At 46.6% G+C, this 16722-nt stretch overlaps 1 protein-coding gene across 1 annotated transcript in view; it reads left to right on the forward strand.

Annotated features, from left to right (window-relative positions):
- Positions 1–15185: 15185 nt before the first annotated feature.
- The window catches only part of LOC119464430 (deformed epidermal autoregulatory factor 1 homolog), an 86534-nt gene continuing 84997 nt past the window's right edge, over positions 15186–16722 (forward strand). Inside the window, exon 1 of the mRNA XM_037725391.2 lies at positions 15186–15746. Within this exon, the coding sequence (XP_037581319.1) occupies positions 15480–15746 (267 nt within the window). The 5' untranslated portion in view covers positions 15186–15479. The remainder of the gene's footprint in view (positions 15747–16722) is intronic.

Genomic DNA, 16722 nt, shown 5'->3' on the forward strand with positions numbered 1-16722 from the left:
GGGTGGCCGACATCTTGTGACGCTTTGTCCAACAACACGTGAAACCTTTTTTTTGTTACGTAGGTGTGTTTGTCGAAGCAATATATAAAAATAGGATTGTTTGTTGTAAATTGCACCGCTGTCGACACTTTACACCAGCAGATAAGTAGAATATAGTTAGTTACTGCAATAAAAACTCAGCGCCCCCTCTAAGTAAAGTTTACGTCACTAGATGGCGCCACCAACCTGAAGTGTTTTTTTTTTTTCTGCTACGCTTTATATTCAGTTTTTTTTTTTCGGTTATTTGAATTTTTTTCTCATTCGGCCTGAGAATATTACTCGCCTGTACGAAGGGTACGGCCACAAGTTCAGTTCAGCTCAAGGTTATGCTTACGGTTAGAGGGACTGTCATACTTGCTGCCACTTCGCCACGTCGTAGAAGGTGAATTAAATTTAACTCGTCCCTTGGTCCTACCATGGTGAAAAACGCACGCGAGACGCGGACATGCACGGCGTGGGCTCTGTGGCCGACGCCACTGTTGCTCGCTATGTTAAGGCTTGATCCGGCTCGGCTCGCAAAACATGGTGCGCACGTTATATACCGTATGCGGTAACGTATGGTAAAACTAAAAGGGGAAAGAAATTGAGATCCAAGCTAAGTGACAAATTGTGTCCAGTCAGTTTTAAACACCGTTAACTCAATGCATCATTCTGACGGACCACGGCGACGCGCCCGCCTGGCCTAGGGATGGTCGATTAAATATTTTAATCGATTAACAATTAATCGTTCGTCGGTTTAGCCTATAATCGATTAATCGCTTTCGATGCGGGGCTTTTCGTCGATTAATCGATTAATCGACTTTTTTTCCGGCGCTTTAAAAAGGCTGAAACACAGTTATCTACTCACGTAAGTACCCATTATAACGTTTGAAAGGTGGAACCAGGATAAGAAATACAAGGGTATAACCTTTGATAAAGAATAATGTTTGACTTCTTGAAGGCCAACTATAATTGCCACTAGGGACTAGTGAAGGAATAAACAATATACAGGGTGTTCATATTTAAGTTTTACGGAATTTTTCAGAATTACCTGTGGCAGGTAGCATAATTCTTATCGTTGAGCTGAGTTATTCGAAGAGGCGGACATTAGTAACACGCAAAATTGAAATACATATTTGACTAATTAACAAACATTGAGTAATGAACTTCTTAGTTAATTACTTTACGAAACATATTACAATTTATGAATTGTTGCCGATGAGTTCGCAAGACCCACTTGAAAGGAATTTACAGGATGACACCAGTTTCGAGATATTATTTCTCAAAGTGTGGGACGAAATACATGGGCATTCCAGTTACTTTTGTACTTCAAGGCATTTTGGTAAAAATGTAAGTGGAACAACAGTGTTTCTTTACGGCGAGTTTGATGGTGCATATCTCCGAACTGGTGTCATTCTGGAAATTCAGTAAGTTCTTGATGAGGGCTAGTTGGTTCATAGTTTGGAACTGAGGTTTGAACAGCGCGAAGAAAACAAGGACACGAAGAAACAAATACCACAAACAAGCGCTTGTTTGTGGTATTTGTTTCTTCGTGTCCTTGTTTTTTTTTTTTTTCGCTGTTCAAACCTCAGTTCCAAAATCTGGAAATTAATTCCTAGTGGATACGCCTGACAAGTGGATACGCCTGTTTTCTAATGTACTAGCAGGTGTTCATCAAGGCTCAGTCCTCCGACCACTTCTCTTTTACAGCGAAAGCTGTATATCGCTAGGCGAAACGAAAAACCATTCGTCCCATGTTTCGATAAACGTCTCCATTGGCTGCGCCGTCATTACGTCGTTCTCTACGTCGCACCCAAGCGCGCGCGCCATTGGCAGCTAGCGCCGTTAGTTACATCGTTAGCGAACGCGTTCCCGCCATTGCCACGTTGACGCTGCTCTGCCCGAAACGCCTCCTCCTCGGCTCGTCGTTGTCGCATGCGTTCGATATCTCGAGTTAGCTTGGCGTAGCATCCGCCCGCCATTGGCGCTTGCGTTCCACCTCGTGATTTCAACGTGGACGTTTCGTCGCAGCCGAAGCCAAAATGCCGCCCGAGAAACTCCCGCCGAAAGCGGGCGTTGCCCCGGCGAACGCGTTCTCGCCATTGCCACGTTGACGCTGCTCTGGCCGCAACGCCGCTTCCTCGGCTCGCCGTTGTCGCATGCGTTCGATATCTCGAGTTAGCTCGGCGTCGTGGTTAGCAGCGTCCGCCCGCCATTGGCGCTTGCGTTCCACTAGAAACACAAACATGCAGCCAATATTTGAGAAACGCTTCAATACATCGTCGGCATTAACCCACTGCTAAACATCGGGGCCGCACGTTTCAGCTTCGCTGGTTAACCATCTGTACGGAGTGCTTGGGCGATGTTTTTTAATCTATATTAACGATCTTCCGAACTGCGTTCTTTGTTCTTCCATAAAGCTATTCGCAGGTGACTGTGTTCTCTACCGTAAAATTCCTAATTCTTCCGATTCCCAAGAACTGCAGGACGACCTTAACCGCGTAACTGAGTGGTGTTCTAATTGGTGCATGCAAACAAATTAAAATAAATGCAAGGTCATGCGAATATCTCGTAACACTGTCATGCACACGTACTTTATTAATGGTGCACCTGTAACGTCAGTTACTTCTTACAAGCATCTCAGCCTTCACATATCAAATAACCTTTCTTAGCATTCGCATATTGGCTATGTTGCTAATAACGCTAACCGTATGGTTGGTTACTCGCGCCGTAATTTTAGCTCTGCCCCTTCGTCCCTGAAGCTAACTCTTTACAAAACTTTAGTTCGCTGCAAATTGGAGTATGCTTCAGCCATTTGGGATCCGACTCAGTCTTCATTAGTTTCTACTCTAGAAAGTATTCAAAACCGCGGTGCACGCTTTGTCTTATCTAATTATTCTCGCTATGCAAGTATCTCATCAATGAAATGAACTCTCAACTTACCTGATCTTTCGTCACACCGCAAATGTTCCCGTCTTTCCCTTTTTCACAAAGTTTTTCATTTGAACCCTCTTCTAAAAGAAACCCTTCTTGCCCCTCCGTCTTATATTTCGTACTGAATAGTAAAAACCAGTCAAAAGACGAAGGCCAGAGAATAGACGTGGCACACACGACGACTGGTTTTCCAGTCGTCGTGTGTGCCACGTCTCTTCTCTGGCCTTCGTCTTTTGACTGGTTTTTACTATTCAGTATGTACCAACTGACCCAGACAGCTACTCTACTTATATTTCGTCCCGCCCTGACCACAGCCTTAAAATCGGGGTGACATTGTGCCGCACAAACCGGTACAGTGACTCATTCATCCCTAGGACAAGCACGGACTGGAATCGCGTTACCGCATCAGTCGCACTCATCACCGACTCTACCAACTTCAAGACCACTGTTCGAATGCATATTGTTAATATTTTTGGTTTGTATTTTTGCTGCATTATTTTTTGTTTTTGACTCCACTCCTTTCTGTAACGCGTTCGGGCCTGGAAAGTACGTGAAATAAATAAATAAATAACTTCACCGGCTGCAATTGGTAAATTTCAATATACGTCGTAAATTAACTAACTATGAAGTTAATTAGTAATATTTATTAATTAGCCGAATATGTGTTTCAATGTCTCGTAATAATGTCCGCCTCATCAATGATAACAATTATGCTACCTGCCACAGGCGATTTCTAAAAATTCCATAAAACTTAAAAAGGAACACCCTGTATGTTAAAAATGGCACTTACTGAGGAGGGTGGGCGTGGAGGAAGGAGAAATTAGAAGAGAGCATTGCAGCACGACTGACATCAAGAAGTAACGGCCCAACACGTGATCGCCACATCAGAGCGCGCGGTAGGTTTAATGCTGCCGGCTGCAGGGCAGCAGCGCAGCTGAACGGGTGCGCACCGATTTGAAACTACTGCGAACCAAACATTATCGGCCAATACGTTGTCTCTCAGGGTCACGTGCTGACCCTATACTGCGAGGTAAACAGCGAAGGAAATGGCTTGTCGATGAGTTCGCTTTCCAAGACTTGCTGCCTCACGTAATGATCTCTCCTAGTTCATTTCTTCCTCCACGGGGGGCGGCCTCTCTCCGGCCCTAGGCAGCCTGTGTGACGTGTGCTTAAAGCGGGGAAACGCTTGGCAATCTCGGCAGGACTCGGGGAAAACAGTTGACAGTCGCTCTCGGTCTTCGCAGCCGCGCTGTCGTTGCTCGTGCTCCGCATTCTATAGTACGATTTCAAAACTTTCACGCCACTTTAGTCACTGTCTGGAAAACGATTAATCGAACTGCTTTCATCGATTAAACCGATTAAATTAAAGGTAGACATCGATGACGATTAATCGTTTTGCGGCGTACTTTTCGTCGATTAATCGATTAATCGTTCATCGATATTAACATCCCTAGCCTGGCCATTAGCGCGGCGCGCTCCGGGAAGCCATGCAAAAGCTGGGGAGGCGGCGGCGCTAGGGCGCAGGGACTCACAGAGCTAGGGGCGTTCGCGGAGACGCGTCCCCAGCAAGTACCTAGATCTGTAGTTCCCTTTAGCGCCGCGCGGGCGCGCTGCAATCGACCGGCTGTTAAAGCCCCTATATTTATAAATATAGGGGCTTTACGAGAGGAAACTTCAAGGCGCCGTCTTGCGTACATTTATTTTTGTAAATTAAAAAGTCACCGTTGTCATAGCCTTTGTTGACACGAAAAGTCATTAATATTGATTACAATACAAACGCAATAGTGAAAAGTGCGAAATGTCGCAGAAAATTTGCTAGTTTCAACCAATATTATTTCAAATAAACGTGTTTTTAATAAAAATGATGGTGCAAAACACAAATGCCAACACCACCCGAGAACGATGCAAATACTATGAACACGCATTGTGAACAAAAGATTTTTATGGTCCGAAATAACGGGGAAAATGCGGCGATACACATGCCTCTCCACTGCCATTGCATATGGCCGCTCATTACCATAATTCGCGCGGCTCGTCGCACCACAAATTATGGCGGAAAATCTCTGCAATGGCTGCCCAGCGCAACGTCACGCAACGTCAAATTGACGTTTACGAAACAGCCCTTCCTGTGACGCTCCTCACGGGATATTCCTTCAGCCAATGAACAAGCTGACATGCCGGCTATCTTGGAACACCACCACATATTCGCGAAATTGCAGATGCATTGCACGATCTTCTGCACGCTACCGTCCACTTTATTTTTAAAGCGCTAAAGTCGCAATATAGGTGCCAAGGACCACAAAAAAGTATTAGTCGATAAAACTTGCAGCTCCACGGTGTCACGCTTCGTCATTATGAGGAAAACGCAAAATTGCATTTTGGAAAACTTCCGTTTCCTGGCACAAATTTCGAAACACGTGACCTCTGAACAGCCAATGAGACAGCGAAGATGGCGGATAATGGCGGCCGTGCAGCCATTATCCGGTCAGTATTGCAACATGGGCCATCAGGTAATTAGTTAAAAACTTAATTAGTGATTTTTTGTTCATTAGTCGATTATGCATTTCCATTTCTTGTGCAAGTAATGTCCGCCTCTTCTAGTAGACCAGCTCATCAACTAGAATTGGGCTATCTGCCACAGGCAACCTTAAATAAATTTGGAAAGTGTTCGCTGAAACACCCTGTATATGTTTGTGTGTGTGTGTGTGTGTGTGTGTGTATGTGTGTATGTGTGTATGTGTGTATGTGCGTGCGTGCGTGCGTGCGTGCGTGCGTGCGTGCGTGCGTGCGTGCGTGCGTGCGTGTGTGTGTGTGTGCGTGCGTGCGTGCGTGCGTGCGTGCGTGCGTGCGTGCGTGCGTGCGTGCGTGCGTGCGTGCGTGCGTGCGTGCGTGCGTGCGTGCGTGCAAGTGTCATTGATATACTGTACGACGCCGAATAGTAATTTCCGTTCGAATGTAACGCATAACAGCACTATTGAAATCTCAAAGGTGAGTGACTGCATGCAAGTGAGGACTGTTATTCCGAATGATTTTGCTGCCGGAGAGTTGTGGCTGTTGCGCAGAGGCGCAGTTCCTGAGAGAATTAAAGGACGGGTGGTAATAAGTCCTGCTCAACAAGTTCCTAGCTGTCATTTAATATAAACGCCCCCGTATGGGGGCAGCTTGTAAATTTGCTAACTTGATTCAGGCAAGCATTTTTGACAGTCTCACCGTGTTTTCAACCCATTAAAACTGAGTGCCCCGTGTGGTGCCACACTTATCTTCAACGAACGCAACAGATCTGCACATATCTCTATACTGTGTATGTGAGACATGCCGTTCCTTTAATAGTTTCATTATTGTCGTTATGATAGTGCACCGAATAACTGAAAGCAGCTGTTTATAATATACAAGCTGCTGAGTTAAGCGGTCATACATTTGGGAACGGCATTACAATTATGCATGAAATGTAGGATAAGCTTAACATGTTTTTCTCGGAAATCAGACTCGAGAATAATTTATGTTGTTGACACCCCCAGAAATAAGCCGAAGAACGCAGCCACCTCCTTTTTTCTTTTTTTAATATAAGCAAATTCTTCGGTTTGACGTGGCAAAACCACGATATGATTAAGGCACCCGGTTTATATAGTTTTTGCCACCTGGGGTTCTTTAACGTGCACCTAAATAGAAGTACACGAGTCTTTTTCCATTTCGTTCCCATCGAATTCCGCGACCTGGATTGAACCCGCGTGCTCAAGACCGTATCCACTATACTATATAGCCACTAATTAAGGCTACCACGCAGACTTTCTTTTCTTTTTTTTTTTTTTTTGAAGTATCGACTGGAAAAAAATCCACGTACGGCTTACGGCCAAATATTAGCATATAGATTGGCCGCTTTAGGCTATGGGATCAAATATCTTTGTACGCATTTTTTATATTATTGTCTAATAAAATTCCCCTTTGATTTGATTTAATTAACTAAAACCGTTTTCGGCGCTCGAGGTCCGACTGCAATAAATGACCCCTTAACGATTACTCCGCATTCTGTTACGCGAGAAAGGCGAACATTTTAATGAAATGTTGCGCTGCAGCTTTTTTTTTTTTTCTATATCAATACTTTCCGTAAACTGAGGATAAGGCGCCGGGTGGACAGCTATGTTTTATTTTTTTGAAGCGGCAAGCAGGAAGGTTGCATATCTTTCTCCTTCTGCGTTTCGCAGGACCTACTGATGAAAAGCTTTATGTGTAACAATACACACGAGAGATACATGCTGCTTGAAGAACGAGAAAAATTTTGTTCTCCGAAGGGAACCGTACAATAACATAGTAGAATGAAAGCCGACACTGCGGCCGCAATATGCACACGCAATGACCGAGCGGTATTAAAGAATAATAAAAAATAAAGAAGAGAAAGAAAGTAATTTATTCTTAAGGCATAAATACATGTCATGTACAATCATGAACCCCATTTGAGCGGTCTGAACGCCAATACGAGCGCGCGAAGTAGTACGAATGACCCTGCCGAGCAGTATCGCCAGCAGTTTCCAACGGCGCGACCTTGATGCGGCCCAATCCACTTCGACCGCAGCGCCGCCCCAGTATTTGTCCACGTCGGGCGTCTCACGGCAAAGCATGCGCTGCCAAGGCCGCTCGTCCCCACCTCGTCCCACTCGACCTAGTACACTCTCTAGTCGCGAGCGAAACCTTCCTCCATGAGCGAAACCTCCGACCGCAGCGCCAATTTTGTCGTCATGATGCGGAGAAGTGCTGAACTACTCTTCGTGCCCGGCGGATGGCACACCTACCCATCTAGCCACCGTAGCCCCGCATAGACAGACAGACAGACAGACAGACAGACAGAAGAACTTTATTTTATCCTGGGGGGAGGGTGGACTAGCGACCCTCCTTAGGCGTCACCCACGTCGGTACTGGGAGTCCAAGACCCCCTGCCACCTCGCAGGCCCCCTGGATCGCCCATAGCTGGCTCCGAAGGTCGGAGCTCGTGATAAAGCCCCGCACTAAAATATACCCGCACTACCCACAGTGCCACCTGCTCATGGACGAGGTTTTTTCCTTCCTCCATGCACCAGAGCCGCGGACCCCGAGTTGAGGGAACGCGATGTTGAGGTACAGTGTAGTTGAGGCCTAACGTCAGCGTCGTCTTGCCCTCCAGGAACATGTTATAGTGTTATTACGTTGTACTGGAGGGCGCCACGGGTGGCCCCTAGTTTGTATAGACCTTTTCACAAACCGACGTTTGAGCCGCGCCATTTGCCGACGCGGGCGACGTCTAGCGTCAGGACATGTTATGCCACCATTTTGGACTGTGCGCCTTGCGAGAACAGGCCGGCCGCACTTCGGTTGTGTGATCTTCGCCGCGCATTATTTCGATTGTTTTCTTCCGTTTCGCTTGTCTTGTGCGGCTTGACTTGTTACATGTTTCACGTGCTCGCGGGAGCGCTCAGTGTGGTGTGCCATGGCAACAGCAAGCCCAGCCAGTGGATGTGGTGTTTCGTCGTCGGTAGCGGCGGCAGCCGCGTCTGCTTCGTCGAGACCTGGTGTGCTAATCAGCGGTATATTTCATTGTTATTTCTGGACACATGTGACCGTATCGTCGATTGAATCTGATCACCATGAGGTTTCGCGGTTGAGGGTTGCCTCATTTAGCGAAAGCAGGCGCGTACGTAGCTGTCGGGCAATGCTTAGAACCAGGCGCCGGCGGGCTGACGATGCGTGTCAGTGGTTGGTAGATATGCGGTGGTTACTCCATACGCTTCCGACGCAGCTGAACAGCTCAATCATGCAAAATTTATTGGATCTGGTGCGGTGCAGTGTGCTTATAACCAAATGTCAAAGCATAAGCGTGGCGATCGAGCAGCGCGGTACCTGCAGTGAACCGACGCGCGACAGTGATCACAGATGCCAGCGCAACTGATACAGCCCAGATGCTAGATTTTTATTTTTAGTATTTAGTAGTTATTTATTTATACATACTGTCAATCCCAATAGGGATTATAACATGACTTGTTATAAAGATATATTTGTTTACCTATTTTTTACGTTTGTTTACCTGGAATGGCTTTTCATTCGAATGTCTGAATTTGGAACAAGCTTCGCTCACGGTGAACCTTAACGTAGATCGTGCGCGAAGTTTTTATTGAAGATATCGCGTACGGCAAGAATTGTTCATGTGCGCTATCTCTGAAGCGAAATAAGCCAATAATATTGCAGCGTTAGGGCCATCTCTGCTCTTTCTCTAGTTTCTGTGCAATGTTCATAATAAAGTAATGTCGAGTCTTGACAATTGTCGAATAAATACATATGCGTATGACTGCAAACCACTACTGACCGTGAGTGAAAAGCGCTTGGTGGTCAGCGAAGCGGTCACTGCACGCACGTAAGTATTTCACTTGATCGACTGTGCGAATAATGTTTTTTTTTTTCGTTGCTGTTATTCTTGAAAGTATGATGCTATTGTCCGCGCGTACCCATGCGAATACCATTTTTTACGTTCTAACTTGCGCGCCGCGGGCTCATTTAGCGTGTTTCTACGCCATGCACAGTTAGCGCATTACGGTTCCCGAACTCTAGCATTGGCGCTAGGCCGCGCTGATGAGGTTGACACGTTCGTTTTTGCATTCTCTTGCTGCCCAAGCACATAGACAACGCTCAAAGATGGGTGAGCTCGATGCAGCACCACACTGTTGAAGTTATTAACTTTATGGGCAGGGCCGCGCAGGGTGCGTGTGAACGCAGAGACAATGTTTTGGTGGACACAGGGTCTGCATACATCTTCCATAGGTCACGATTTTTCCAGATCGTTGCGAAGTGTATTTACCGACTAGTTCTCTCGCAGAGTGCTTCAATTTGTGTTATACCGGTGTCACACGGCCATTTGTTAGCAATCGAGACCGATCTGGATCAGAATGTTCGACCGCGATTGGCTCCCTTCCGCAGATTGAGCAAAGAAGCCAATCGCGACCAAGAAATTCGACCCATATCGGCCTCGATCACGATCAAACGTGCGCCGTGTGGCCCCCGTATTAGGCAATGGAATGAAGTCGTGTTTGAAAGAATAACAAATGTAGCCTCTGCCACTACATACGAGAAAATATTGCATCGAAGAGCTGACAATTCTCGCAACCTATTGGGAAATGTGCCGAAAAAGGTTTATCAAAATGCGTTATTTTACTGATGTGTGCATTCGTTCACATTAGACTGAAATGCCAAGTCCTCAGGTGATGCAGGAAACCGGCGAAACGTGAACATATCACATCGGCAGTGGTCTCGCGGAGTGCTGTGTTGTGGACACACTTAGTCCCCAAAATAGTTATTTTCCGCAAGGCCTACTACATGTAGGCCTTGTGCACCCATAAACTGCACAGTGCTGGCCTGTAGCCTTTTGATGAGTATATATGCCATTATTTACGAGCGTAAGTAATTCGTGACAAAAATAAACGGAAAGATCGAAGGAAAGCTACCACTCCGCAATGCAAGCTCAAGGCAAGCTCACAGTCCAGACCGAACAGGCAACACTGACACATACTCTCCACGCCAGACCGTCGGAAGCGCCCTCGCGAAAACGTCTATATATTTCCACCACTAATCGATTAAAGGGATCTTCTTTCGGCTACTGTTGTCGTGCTTGCTTGCATCGACCTACAGTGTACTAGAAGAGTTGTAGTGCGCTCACACCGCGGCAGAGCTTGACGCACTTCGTGTCGCCGCCGACAGGTGGCGCGGTTCCCAGCGTCACCTGAAACTTTTCTACGCGTCGCGGTAAAACAGCTATCGCGTGTTGCTGTTTTCACCGTATAGAAGTAAAATGCACGACGTGCAGCGCACGAAAGTTCTTTTGGTGCACCTTCGCAGTGTGCAGTGAAATAAATTACTGTTGTTACGGCTGATCTACAGAGGGTTGGCGACAGTGGCGCACCGACTGGGGGGGGGGGGGGGGGGGGGATTCGGGGGTTGGAACCCCCCCCTCAGGCCGACTTAACCCCCGGTTATGTTTAACCCCTTTTCTTTCCTTACGCATTTGAGTACTGCAACTAAGATGTAAGACGCACAATCGTCTGCACACTCGCAAAAAGCGCATTTTTTAACAATTTCTCGTGAATAAATCGAAATTAGTGCTGTTTAGATGGTATTGGCAAACCGTCAACCCCCCCCCCCCCCCCCCCCTGGCAGAGATCCTGGGTGCGCTACTGGTTGGCGATGTTTTGAGCCGGAGGCACGGATGAACTAGCCTTGCTATTCATGCTGTTCTGTTAAAGGCTTGATACGGCCGCTGCAGTCACTGTAGCAAGAGGCACTCGAGTTTTTTCTGCAGCTGATCGATAAAATGGTCAGTGTGGTTTTGCCACAACGACCGCGCATCCACGTTTCCAGCACCACCGCGCCGAATTTAACCACCACTTCGTTTTTTTTTTTTTTTCCGCAGGTAAGGCCTTAGACATTTTCACGTTGCCCTATCTATTCACGAAATTAAATATTTAGGTACCACTGCTGCACAATTTAAGCTGGTTAGCTGGTTAATTATGTATTACATCTTTCGTAACGTTAATGCAACATGCATGAAATCGAAAAGATGAAAATACCAGGTACACCCGTGAGCAAAAGTATACAGACCACAGGGTCGCCCGAAAAAACTAAAAAACTCAATTTCTTCGTAATTAACATGCATAAACTGAAATTGACGAGTACACTTTAAAGCTCGCAATGCCAAGATTGGACTGCAGTCCTCAATTTCAAGTTGCATTCGCAGGCAGTTGAAAAAAAAATCAGCTTTATCGCGCAATCCCTAGTCCGTATACTTTTGCTCACGGGTGTACATTTATGCAATAACAATGTTTATTTATAACGAAATAAAGAATGATCCCGGAAGCGACGGGAGCAGCCGGTGAAAACTCCGAATAGCTACTGCCTAGTGCGCTTCGGCTTTTCTTCGCGGGTGCTTCGTCCCTTTCACACCTTTTCCTTTTGTTCCTGGGCTTCGGTGTCGTACGTCTTCGTCACGTACTGTGGTAAATTCGGAAGAATCGTGGGAACAGCGTTTTCTGATAGCAGTGGCAATTGTCACGAGGAATTCACACCTCTTTGCATTCTATAAGGTGCACAGGTCCCTAATTATGAATCGCGGTTCGAAGTGTAACTCAAAGACCCGCAAGATTCCTCCAGTGTCTTATCTGCACGGTTGAGGTTCCTCTCCCATTCCTTTCGCCGTTCTTCATCACGTGGAACGCTGAGCAAAGACGCCTTTGGTGCATCTTTCACACGACTGTAGCCAGTTCTGCACTCGGGTGCAAAGCAGTATTTTCGACGGCGGCTAGCCATTCTCACTCACTAGAGTGCACATTGAGTAAAGCGTCAAGCACGGAGCAAGCAGAGAGGATACTGCTGAAAACGCCGGCGGGACTTGCAGTCGAGAGCAGACAACGTCGATATTAAGTGGTTAGTTTTCATAAAGGAAAGGTTGGCGCTATCTTCTGCAGCCCTTGAGGGAGAACGGTCAACGTCGCGATCCAACAGAACGTACTCCATACCAAGCGGCGTATTTCTATTTGCGCCCCCGTACAGCACTCGACCGCTAGCGCCGCGCTGCGCCGCTCGCGCGTACCACGTTTCTAGCCGCCGCCGTTGGAACGGAGGAGGCGTTGACGGAGAACACGCTGGGTTGGGGGTGACTAGCCTGCTGTTAGGGGATCGGTGGTATTCCTAAATAAACGCATCACTGTTTTGATGATCCAAATATAATCTCACTATCAGGGAGGGAGAAGTCTACCTGACTGGAGCAGTATTTTTTTATTTGGGGTGTTGCTACGCTGCGCTCCGCAACACCCCAACGACCGCCGCTTCGCGTCGGCGCCCGTACCACGGCTTCCGCCGTGGCGCCGGGGTTCAAACGACCGCGCTGGCAAACAGAGAGGAAAACAAAAGGAAAAGTGTGATATTAAGATTTTAAAAAAAAAGAAAAAAAAAACCGCACCAAGGCAGGATTAGAACCCGCGTACACATAATCCCGAAGCGAGCGCCGTAACCACTCAGCCATACAGCCACACTTCTAAAGTCGGCAAGCATGCGAACCATAGAGTTTCTAAATAGTAATATGAAACTCTATGATGCGAACCATATGATTGCGTTCGAGCGCCCTCGGCGAAAGCAACCACCTAAAAACGCGGTACGCGCGAGCGGCGCAGCGTGGCGCCACCAGTCGAGCGCTGTACGGGGGCGCAAATAGTAATACGCTACCAAGCGAGGGAAGTTTTCAGGATGGATGGATGAAGCTGAACTGTGGCTGAACCCTTTAAATCGGGCGGTGGCATACGCCACCTAGCCATGGCCCCGATGGATGGATGGATGGATGAGGCTGAACCCTTTAAATCGGGCGGTGGCATACGCCACCTAGCCATGGCTATTAACATAATTTGTACTTTGTGGTGGGTGAAATTTCACCCCTGCCTTAATTTTATCCACCAATCAGATAACCTCTGTTTGGTTATTTCTACCCGCTTAAGGTCTATTTTGCCTTCACTGTCCCTAAACCCCAATGCTTTGAAAAAATCAGCCCCGTTGCCTTGCACTGTAGGTTTAAGCCCCTTACAGAAAAGTATGAGGTGTTCAGCCGTTTCCTCTTCTTCTCCACACGCACAGCACAACGTGTCTATACCTTAATTGGTACTTGACTCGGTACATCTTAGTCCGCAATACTCCCGTCCTGGCTTCAAACAACAAAGAGCTTCCCCTAGAATTATCGTAGATATTTTCTTTGGCAATTTCTTGCTTGAAAGTTCGGTATGTTCCCAGTGCTGATTTCGTCTGCATCCCTGTTTTCCACAGACCCCTCTCTGTTTCCTTAACCTTTTTCTTAACCGCTGTTTCCTGGTTTGCACCCCTCCTGCAGTCCAAATATTTGATTGACAGTTTTCTGGTCAGCTTCCTCCATTTTGTATCAACATTCCTCATGTACAAATAACTGAAAACTCTCCTTGCCCACCGCTTTTCTGTCATCTCTCTCAATCGCTCCTCAAATTCTATCTTGCTGCTGGCTTCCCTGCCCTCGAATGACGTCCATCCCATGTCACCCTGTACCCCCTGATTTGGTGTATTTCCGTGTGCTCCCAGAGCCAGTCTACCTACCCCTCGCTGCTTAACTTCCAACCTTGCTCGAACCTCTGATCTCATGCACAGGACCGCATTGCCGAAAGTCAAACTAGGGACCATCACCCCTTTCCAAATCCCTCTCACCACTTCGTACCTATTGTAATTCCACAGTGCCCTATTTTTCATCACAGCTGCATTTCTGCTTCCTTTAGCCGTCACATATTTTTCATGTTCCGTTAGGTACTGAGCCCCATTGTTTATCCACACTCCAAGATATTTGTACTTATCCACCACCTCCAGCGTAACCTCCTGTATCCTATGCTCGCTGCCCTGATTATCATTAAAAGTCATGACTGCCGATTTTTCTTTACTAATCTTCAAACCTAAGCTATCTCCCTCTTTACCACAGATGTCCATTAATCTCTGCAAGTCTTCCTTGCTGTCAGCCATACTATAGTGCCTAGAATATACTTACTCTAGGCACTATAGCCATACAATGTCATCTGCATACATCAGTCCTGGTAATGACTGTTTAATCCATTCTCCCTGCTTGAAATAGGAAAGGTTGAAACCAAGTCCGTTCCTCTCTAATTTTTTCTCCTAATCCTTGTAAATACAGCATGAACAACAGAGGTGACAGAGGGCACCCCTGCCTAAGCCCCTGCTGTATCTCTATAGGCCCAGATACCTTGTTTTCCCATTTTATAAGCACCCTGTTACTTTTATAGATATATTTTAAAAGATTTCTTACTCCATCTTCCACCTCTAGAGTGCCCAGTATGTCCCACAAATCCTTTTGGATTACACTGTCATAGGCTCCCTTGATATCCAGAAAGGCAAGCCATAGGGGCCTGTGTTCCTTTTCTGCTATTTCAATACACTGTGTCAATGAGAACAGATTATCTTCTAACCTTCTTTGTTTTCGGAACCCATTTTGTAGTTCCCCCAGCACCTCCTCGCTCTCCACCCATGTAGAGTGTACACTCTAACCCATGCCTGCAGTCTGCTGTCCCATAGAATAAAGAACCAACTTTATAATTGGCGGCAGCGCCTCTGGCGGGCGCCGGCGCAGTCGACACTGAGTGCGCCGCGGCGACGCGGCGCAGGGATACGGCAGTGAGCACACTGCCCCTAATCTAGTGCCATCATTGAACTGAAAGAGGGACTGTAGACAGCAGTTGCATAGAGTTGGTCTACTTTGGCGGTTACATTGTTTGGGTACGGTAAAGCGTGGCCAGTTGGTTGTGTGTGTTTTGCGGTTTGGCCCTGTTTGTCCCAAATATTCTGCGGTTCGGCAGAACGGGTTGCATCACTTCTGAAAGTGTGTGCAGTGGTCAGACTGCCGGCCCTGAACTTCGAGGACCAGCGATGAGTGTCTACCGCCGCTTTTTTGCGAGTGCGTTGTTTGTGCTGCGAAGTGTGAAAGTTTCCCTGCGCGGAGAATGGTGATGATCATGGAATCGGGCGAAACTTCAGAGACGCCCGTAATCATGGGCTTCTCGGAGGACCCTCCGAGCGCCGACGAAGCCGTCTTCTCTGAGAACGAGCCGCAGACGGTTAGCGTCAGTGTGACGGACCACCTGCCGAACGTCCTTCTGGCCACGTCGCAAGGCATCATCACATCCGAGCAACTTCAACAGGCGGGCATCAAAGCGACGCATATCGTTATCCACGATCAGAGTGCACTAGACGTGTTCAAAACAGCACAGGTAGCCGCTTTTCTTTCGAAGTACCATGTACACTGACTATTCTGTTAATCAAATACCATTATATAATTGATGAACATATGTATAGCTTGCTCATCACGCATCATTGCACCATTGGTGTCCAAATGCATGAAAGTTGCATGCTTTCTTTTTCTGCTGCGCTAACTTTATTTACTCAGCTTGCAATAATTCTGAGTTTTGTATGCATTAACTTGCGACAATGCACGCTAGCGCATCCACACTGTTAATGCACGGTCTTATTATTTTTTTTTTGAGAAGAAAGATGGGTTACTAATGAAATATGCGCTGTTTCTTAAGGAATTATCTTCCAATGTTTACGTACTTAACTTTCAAGATCATGCCTCATGATATCTTCTTTCTCGACAGAATCATTCAATTTTTTTTAGTTTCTCTTCGTGCACGCATCATTCCTGCTTGTTAAGATCTTGTGTGTATTAAAGTGCACTTAAAGATTTATTAAGAAAATAAGCAAAGCTTGCATATCGACAGATCCAGATTTGGTTAGCTGTTGACAGGAAAACATTTCCTCATACTTTTGTAGAGGTTCATCGTGACACCAAATGTTGCTTACATGCTAAATGTGCCACAATAAACGACCCACAGTATGTTATGCTACAGCACTTGTTACACTGATGCCTTTCTTGCTGACAGTGTTCAGAGTTGCTGTCAAAGGGACCCTGAAATGATTTTGATGGTTATGCATGAACATATTAGAGAGAGGATGTAAAAGGCTTGCCTTCTGCTTGGGCCCCAGCAGAACTGAAGCAGATTCTTGGGTACACAAGCCATTTGCATCTATACTCCATTTCACAAGTACCTTGCAGCACTGCCGAAGGTAAGAGGCGTACACAGGCAACGTCCTTGCGCAGCAGAATATAGTTTCAGGCGTAACTGGCTGATTATTGGCAGCACTAGAGAGTTTTATTTTTGCTCACTACATTATAAGGTACAGTGATAT

This window comes from Dermacentor silvarum, chromosome 9, assembly GCF_013339745.2.
Source record: "Dermacentor silvarum isolate Dsil-2018 chromosome 9, BIME_Dsil_1.4, whole genome shotgun sequence".
NCBI classification, from domain to species: Eukaryota; Metazoa; Arthropoda; class Arachnida; order Ixodida; family Ixodidae; genus Dermacentor; species Dermacentor silvarum.